Source organism: Typopeltis vanoorti, chromosome 12 (assembly GCF_054136105.1).
Source record: "Typopeltis vanoorti isolate ZY-2024b chromosome 12, IOZ_Tvanoo_1.0, whole genome shotgun sequence".
NCBI lineage: Eukaryota > Metazoa > Arthropoda > Arachnida > Uropygi > Thelyphonidae > Typopeltis > Typopeltis vanoorti.
In genome coordinates this window covers 46,908,997-46,918,265 of record NC_143560.1, presented here as the reverse complement: position 1 = coordinate 46,918,265, position 9,269 = coordinate 46,908,997, and the positions used below count along the sequence as shown (strand labels likewise).

Sequence of the window (9,269 nt, the reverse complement as noted above, 5' to 3'; positions counted from 1 at the left end):
CGCTTTCATCAAAGTACAAAATTATACAGCCTTCAATTTAATTTAATGATTTTACATGGAATGCCCCATATACCATGATTTGAGATTCAAGTTCCTTCAGATAAACATTTTTTTTTTTTTAATACAAGAATTCTATTACTAACTTTTAGAGCCTTTAAAAGTCAAACTTTGCATGTTGTCAACAAAAGAAAGGAACAATGTTCCTAAATCAGAGATTCTGACCATACCTAGACAAACATTTCTGAAGTTATGTTTTTAATTGTGAATGGGATATTCTTCCCTTTACCCCCATCCTAGTTCGAAATCTATCGACTCACATTCCCAGAATTTCTGGCTGGCTTCATAAATGCAAGATTTGAAACAATGGAGTACAAAAACAGAACTAACTTCAACTTACTGCTTAACAAAATCTACTTAAAGTGGTTAGCAAGGATTTTTAGTATCTAGCCATAAATTTCAGTTGGTAAAACTTAAAATCTATTTATCAACTACAGTTTTCATTAATGAATTATGATTTCTAAATTCTTGGGGATAATTTTGTATAGAAAGAGGGATACCAGCAAAATGACAGCTATTGGAAATCTCATGCTTGAAAATGGATGCTCCCATTTGAACAGGATGAAAATGGCATGGTATTTTGGCAGTCAGTTTTATTTTACAGTTATGGTAAGATCTGTAAGTTACAAAATAAATATAAGCGGAGCAAGTAATTATATCATGTAAACAATTTTTAATTTCTCTGAATATGAAACTTTTCCCCCCTACATCATAAAATATAGGGACAATAAAGATATAAATAAATCTGGCTATTTTCAGACAAACTATTTACATTTGTATTTTTTTTTTTTTTCTAACATTAAAAAAATACTGTTTTGTGTTTGTTCATATTATAAATAAAATTGTAAATGATGGTCTAAAAAAATGACCTCAGTAGCCATCTTTTAGTCTCCTTTTCCTCGGGTACTTTTGGATGATGTTGGTAAGACCTTTTCTTTTTCCTGCATTGTGGATAGTTACATCAATGTCAACAATATTTTCTCAGATGGACTTCAGATTTCTTCACCGAATTAGAGAATAAATCCATCTTATAAGATGCCTTCAAAATGTTCCAAGAATGTAATATATTTTCTTAAACAATAATAATAATAAAAACAAAACAGTGTTTATATCATGTCTTGTTCTGCACAAAATAAAAGCAGATGCACAGAAATATAGTTACAAAATTCATTGATTTAAATCAAAAGTGCAGCTTAAAATCACTCTCCATATTATTAAAACTCAAAATATAAAGGAGGATTTTATAGTAACTAGTATGCATTAATCTTCAGTCCTCAAAGGTGAATTGGCCAGGACCGTGACTTTTCATATACCTCCTATAGCTCTTGTATCGAGAATTGTGGGCTAGTTGAGCTTTCATTTCATCATCTTTAGCTTGTTTCCATGCCTTCAAAGAAATAAAATAAAGCAATCAAAATGCAAGATTTCATAGTATGACAACCTGCACTGACAATCTAAAACACTGACTTTTAGCATTCAATACCTGCTTTGTTTACAGTAAGGGAGGGGACTAGATTTATGGTGAAAGCAACTAAAGTGATAAGGCCAGTGCATTGTCTATGATACCAAGTTAAATATGTTAATTTGCAAAGCAATATATATTTTCTTAGTTGTTGATATTTTGCTATTTTTATATTCAAAATATTCAGAACACAAATAGTTAGTTATAGTATGCAAACAGCAGCAATCAGTCAATAGTGGAAACAGGTTAAAATTGTAATGGTCAACACAAAAAAAGTCATAATCAGTGCCATATATTGTTGGATAAAGAGAGGTTAGCAAGCATTAATCGGATCTTAAAAACTGTCTCCCAGATTTTTGGTTATTGTTCTTTACTTAGAATTACAGCTGAAGCAACTAAGGGTATAAAGCTGAGATTTTTGGTAAACTGATACAGTAATACTCGTTGAGGTTTAGGGAATGTTTTAAAGCCACTGCTGATTCCAACAAGTCTCTTTGACTTATGATTTCTATGTAGCATTTTGGTCTCCCCCCCCCCATCTAATCCCATGTGAATTGATGTCCAAAGTATGATCTGCTAGTCCCAACTTGCCATAATGATGGCGAGTTTCTTATTTTTCTTATCAACTGTTAAACTCAACATGAACTGCCAATGGATAAACATTTCTACATACTAACTGTTCATCTACTTCTGGCCAGTTTGCCCATCTTTGCAGGATTAAAAACCCTGCCACCTTCATGTGAGATTGGCTACTTCATCTTTACCTGAATAGGTAAAGGTGAAGTAGCCAATTCATCATGTCCTATGCATGATTTAAACACAGATCTTTCCAACCAAAGAGCATTGTCCATACCAAATGATGTTTACAGTCAAAGTAATTTCACGGTCATGGAAATAGTAAAAAGCAAATCGTCAAACCATTTTCCATTTTGGTAATTTATACTGGAATGAAAAATTGCTCTTTCAGTGTTTAAGCAATGCTCCAAACATTGCACTGTTCCACTTTTTCTATTTCAAGGTTCACAATTTTCACACTTGTATCAGTTAACTGATTCTGTCTGATATTAAAAATTATTTTGGTTTTTTTGTTGATCCACTTTCAGACATATCTTCCTGAACTGATTTTTCTGGTTCAAAATACATTTCTTCTGCTTTCTGTCTGGTTCTTGATATAATTTTAATGTTATCTGTATGCTACAATCTGCAATGATTTGTTTATTAATCTAATATCAACCGGCAAGGATTGGATAACATATTCTAAGGCTAAGTTAAAAAATCCTGGAGATAGACCATAACATTGTTTTTATCCTTGAATTATTGGAAAGGGAGATGTTAAAGTATTTTGTATTTTAACCTGTGCTTCTGAATTTTCCAATGTTAACCATGTACATCTTACTAGCTTATCTGATATTCCAAAGTCATGTGCTTATTGGAAATCAACAAAAATCTGATGAATATTTATAATCAAATTCCCAAAATTTCTCTAATAATTGTTTAACTATATGTATATCATCAATTGTGGATTTGCCTTTCCTGTAACCTCCTTGGTAGACACCAATATCTTCTCCATAAATGGATTTAATCTGTTCTCGAAAATAGTGGTAAATATTCTGTGTGTTGTACAAAACAGAGAAATACCTCTATAATTTCCACAAACTGTTTTGTCATTTTTTCATAAATATCGGGCAGATCAGACTGTGAGATCTGATGCCAAATCCATTCAAGTGCAGGCCATCTCTCTTATAAAAGTCTTTTCTGCCATCAAACTCACTCCATGCATCTAAAAACTCCCATCCATTTTTTCTACATGGTCTCCCCACTGAATCACTCCCCCCCCCCCTTAACTCACTGCTATTGTATCTCAGCAACAGACCAACAATTTTCATTCCCTCACTGTTCTTTCTTCCTTCGTCTAGCAAATTCTTTCATATTCTCTCTCACACTGACTTCTTACTATTCCAACAAGAAGTGCCATTTGTTTTAGTTTTCTGTTTCTCTATTGCATGCATCACACCTTTAATTACCGCTCCCAATAAGCTCAAATTGTCTGTCATCATATATTCATAGGAAATTCTAATAAAAACAAAGAAAATCAGTTTCTTGCCTTCCCGGAATTTAATTTTTCTTCATAAAGAAATCATATATAACACTCCCTTCTCATTTACACAATATCCATTACTTTTCACTTCTGGTAATGGATATTCTTCCTCACATATCCTTCAGATGTTATTCTCATATCAAAATATAGCATACTATGTATTCTTGATTGGTGAGTGTGTAAATAGCATCACAAACAGCAAAGAGTAATTCAGTAATGGTGGATGATGGTACATTTATCAGTGGCACATCCAAGATGAACTTTTTTTTTTTACTTGATGAGTCTTATATACTCAGCAAAAAAGCTGCAAATAATTTATTTCCAGTGATAAAAGTAGATACGTACATCTTGCCGATTCTTTTTGCTACTGCTAACTGCAGTATTCTTCTAACCAGTGTTCTAACATTAGTAAAACTATAAGCCAGTACTGTTGATACAGTATTGGCTTATGTTATCAATATAATGATATTTATTGTGGGTTAGTAGAATGAATTAGCAGAATACATTGCAAATGCTGGGAGTGTGAATGAGTTTAAGGTTCATTATGATATGTTGCTTGCTGAGTAAGACTGGCCACAATGAGTCTGTTGACTTCATATGGAAGTTGTCATAATATCCTATTTTCCTATGATAATCTTATAAATAGATTCCCTCTATCCCCCACAGATTCTCTCTCTCTCTAACTTTACTTCTTCTGCATCTTCAATTGTGTGAATGAAGCATACTATCTGCTGAGCAGCTAGTTTATTTGGTACCAACTTCCAGTCATTCAAGGAATCCACTGCATCATTTGTCATTTAAGAAAGATTTTTCTTTTAGAAAAGAAAAAGTTTTAGAAAGCTTTATCTAAAACTATTCCGAGTTTTAGATAAAGCTGGTAGGCAATATATCAAGAGGCAACATGAGAGTACAAATTCAACGTGATAATGAGTGAAATGATGCCAAGGTGAATATTGCCACAGTGTGATAGTGAGCATTCAGTGTGCTGGCCAAAGTACTGCAGATCATATGGATTACAATACAAGAATTGTATCAGAATGCATAATGTACTAAATGCTGGCAAATGGCCATGGCATGGCAGGAAGTAGGTAATGAGCATAAGAATATTGGCAACAGACTTAGTGAACATGGCAGCACTGCAGGCAGGTAGCAAGGGCAAGTGCTTTCTTGTCACATATTGTATAGCATACATAAAGATATTTGCCTGAAATAATACCTGACCATTTTACATTGAAATGCTATCTGCTCTTCCCACATACTCATCATTTGACATATAAAGATCAAAATGACTCCAAGGAAAACCAATGATTTCAGTTATAGGCCACAAAACTTATATTGCATAAGTACATCAGCACTCCTTCAACTAGAGGAGTATATCCCATTATTTTGGCAGGATGGTGTATATACAGTGATTCTTGATATATATTAAAAAATAATATATATTGAAAAAACTTTGGACTGCTTAAAGGTCATAGATAACTGATAGAACTTCCACACAGCCTGTACGAATTTGAATAACTGATCAGGGTTTCTAACCCAGTGTCCAATCTTTATCTACGCATGGTGCATCCTATTATTAAATATCCACTACTACATTAAATGAATGAGAATGAGAATAAATATATCAGGATATTCATGATGATGTTCCATGAAAAAGGCAATGATAGGAGAAATAGGACTGACTATAGCTGTTCCTTCAATTTGTTGATATGCTTTTAATGGTGAAATAACCAGAATATATTATAAAATCAAACAGACTGCAATGAATTCTTGAAGTAATTTTTGATAAAGGAATATTAGTACACAAGGATACAATATCTAAACTGATCATAACATTGGAAGCACCCGGATGAACATCACAAATTTTATTTTTAAAATCCAAATAATTTTTATATAAGCAGATTTTGTAGTAGAAGCAGCAAGTAAATTCCATAAGTATTTAGATATCTTATAAGTGGGACATCCTAAACAGTTAATAACCAGTCTTAATGGAGTATTTGGTTTATGAACTTTCAGACGATCATATAATCTAGATGGACAACCATAAAAGGTTTTAAGCTTTCTCTTTTGTTCTTCATCCCACTTAGAAACATTATCAATAAGAAAATTAAGTCAGTTGATCAATTACAAATAGGATCAGATGTGAGGGGCCTATAAGTAGAATAGTCTTGAAGTAGTAGAGACATTTTTCTATAATTTTTTTCTTTAATCTTGGTGTTTAAGATTGCCCTGTTTCATCCTGTGTTAGTAGACAACCCGACATTTTGAAGATAAATTTCTGTTTATCCAAACTACAACCAATATTATGAGTACTGATTCTAAAGTGGCTCAAATGAATCACACTTGTACTTTAAATTAGCACAAATAGAATTCAAAATAAATTGTTAAGTTGATGAAATATGAAGAATAATGTTTAAAAAAATTAGCTAATATAGATTCTAATTGCAATCTTCATAGAATCAATTTCCCTATTGATTTTAGCTTCATAAAGTTCATAATTCAAAAGTGATTTACTAGCCTTTAAGACACACACACAAACACACACATTACGGGTCAAAGCCAAATAACTGGGGCTATTGATCTAATGCCCAGTTCTCACCTTCACATGGTGAATCCTGTTAATAGGTATCTACTAGGTTCTGAACAAATGAGAATGGGCTGTAAATTTGGGACTTAGTTAACCAAATTGTACTCTCTATTGATTTAAGCCAAAAAAAAACATGAGATCTCATGCTGGCTGGAGAGTCGCCTAGTTAATCAAGACCCCTGTTGTTTTTGTCAGGAACCTGGGGCAAACAGTGAACAATCAGCTACTGGAACAAGCTCCAAGGATAAACCCAACATCAGAAGTATTGAAGACAGGAACCATCAATATAAGGAGTATTAATGGAAAGAAATCTAACTTGCAGAAGAACTGGAAGAAGTATTATGTGGACATTAATTGGCATTACTGAGACAAAGATGACAAAACAGGGGAGATCATACTAAATAATAAGTATAGAATGTTATATTCAGACAATAACAATGAAGGAAAGGAAAGAGTAGCAATAGCATTCAACACCAAACATGAAGGCAGTTTCAAGTAGTGTGTGGGCACACTTCAAAATAGGGAAATGGACAATGAAACTAGTTTGTGTGTTGGTTCCACAGAAGGTTCTTCTAAAGAAAATGTGAAAGAATTTTTCAGTCATTAGAACAGACAGCTGACATAAATGGAAAAAGTGGAATTTGCTGTAGACCTAAACAGCAGAGCAGGAAATGAATTCCAATATGCATACAGCAACATTGTGAGAAAAGTACAAAGCTAATAATAATGGAACAAGAGTACTGTCAGTATTTGTTGGATTTCTGCTCAGAACACAGACTAGACATTACTAGCACCTTATTCCAACATAAAGCTGTGCACAAATTCACATGGAGAGAAGACTCAAGAAATAAGAAAAACTTCATTGGCTAAGTCATTGTTGATAGTGATATCTTCATGCTGGTTCAAGATACAAGAGTGAACAGAGGATCTGAAATTGGAAGTGATCATTACTTAGTGCTAAGCAGGATAAAAATTGATATTAACAGTATGTAAAGAAGTTTACATACTATTAACGTTTTAAGGAAGTAAAGATATAAAATTCTTTAAAAAGAATTAAAGTTCAGCAGCTTTTACAGGTAAACAGTAGACTTGACTATAACATTACTGAAAGATAATTTGAAGCATTCAAAAACAAGAATCAGTGGCAAATTCTGAGGAAGACTGACTGATTCAGCTAAGGAGATATGTGGTGAAGTTATCTGTAAATATAGAAAAACAAGAATCCATGGTGGACATAGGTAGTTAAAGAAGCAGTTCTGGAAAAGAAAAAAGCATACCAAAAGTTCCTAGCAAATAAGTCAGCAGATGCCTAAAAGAATATAGAGAAAAATGTAAGAGAGCTAAGCTATGTAAAATTTAAAAAGAGCTAAACAAAAGTCCTGGGAATACTGGTAAGAACACAGAAAATAAATATCAGGAAGTGGCAAAATTTTCTAGAGGCTATTGAAAAAGCTTTGAAATGGAAGAAAGAGTACTGTAAAAGAAATCAAAAGATAAAGGTGACATGAAACCTGAAAATAAGAATATCCTTGATGTCTGGAGTAATTATTTGAAAGACTTAAATGAACCAAGCAATGACAGAACTGTAGTAAAAAATTTTCAAGAGGAATGCAAAGAGGAGAAAAATGCAAAGATAGCTTTTTCTACCTCAAATCTCGAAAGGCAGCTGGAGTAGGTGATATCCATACAGAAATACTCAAATACGAAGGTATTAAAGTTTTGCATGGCTACTGCATAATCCAGAATATTGAAGTAGAACACTTACGAGGGCAGTCTGAAAAGTTCTCGGCCTAACAATGAAAAAAAAAAAAAAAACTAATTTATAATTTCAAAATTATTTTTATTTTTCAACATAATACCTTAAGATTAATACATTTATTCCAGGGATACTCCAGTGCCATTATCCTGTCCCTGTAGTCTCTCAGTAAGATCTGCAAAATACCTCTCTACAACTGCAATTGCCTCTTGATTTGAAGAAAACGCTGATCAGCGAGGAAGAGTTTTACTTTTGTCTGAAACAAAAGTGTTGTCTGTATCCCTTGAAATGGATAAAATTGAGTATCATGCGGATATAAAATTCTTTGTAAAAGAAGGTTTAACGCCAAAAGAAATATTCATTCGAAGTTCATAAAAGTTTATGGGCACTCTTCTTCGTTTAGCTGTATAAAACAAACTACTTGATAGAATAACTTGCAATTTCACATAGATGCTTATGACAGATGTACCAACTTAGAAAAAAAAAAAATCTAGCCGATAGTGTTCCCATTTATGGTCAAGGCCGAGAACCTTTCAAACCACCCTCGTATAGTTCCCATGTGTAAGCAATGGAATAAAGCTGAATTGACAACTGCAGAGGATTTTTTCTACTTACTATTCTAGATAAAATTTATACAAACATATTTGCAAAGAACCTGAGAAATTTGAAAGTGGAAGAAACACTTGAACAAGCTGGGTTCATGCCAAATGGATGTTCACAAGATCAAATATTTACTTTAAGACAAATAAAGTAGCTGAGATATCATTGGAATATAACAAGGATATGTACTTATGATTTCTAGATCTTGAAATTATGATAAGGTGCTCAGAGAAAGGTTTCTCAAAACAACACAGTCATATGGGGTAAATGGACTATTATACAGAGCAATAAATAGTCTATATCTAAGTTGTAAGTCAGAATTGAAGGAAATACAGGAAGATAATTTGATGTAAAATTAGGTGGAAGACAAGGATGCATATTATCTTCACTCTTAATCATCATCTACATGGATCACATTATGAAAGCATTAGACCTGATATCAGAATTGGAGATGTCAAATGTAGCTCTTTACTTTATGCAGATGTCATCATTATCAAATTCCTGACATGTACCCCTCAAGGGGTATACAGGATGATAGTATTATACGAAAAAAATTACATCATTACTAACTTCCTATTTTCCTCCAAATCAGTCTGTTACTTGTCAAGACTCCAACATTAACAGATCTTATATTTCTATCATCTAAGGCACTTTGTACCGTATCAATCCACCTATATCTTGGTCTTCCTCTGGGTCGTTTTGCTGCCAA

At 33.0% G+C, this 9,269-nt stretch overlaps 1 protein-coding gene across 2 annotated transcripts in view; it reads right to left on the bottom strand.

Moving 5' to 3' along the window:
• Window positions 1–744: 744 nt before the first annotated feature.
• Window positions 745–9,269, bottom strand: part of LOC150100754 (dnaJ homolog subfamily C member 25 homolog) — a 167,268-nt gene continuing 158,743 nt past the window's right edge. For both annotated transcript variants that reach the window (XM_090401691.1, XM_090401692.1), the window contains one exon: window positions 745–1,444. In XM_090401691.1, the coding sequence (XP_090257817.1) occupies window positions 1,325–1,444 (120 nt within the window). In that variant the 3' untranslated portion in view covers window positions 745–1,324. The remainder of the gene's footprint in view (window positions 1,445–9,269) is intronic.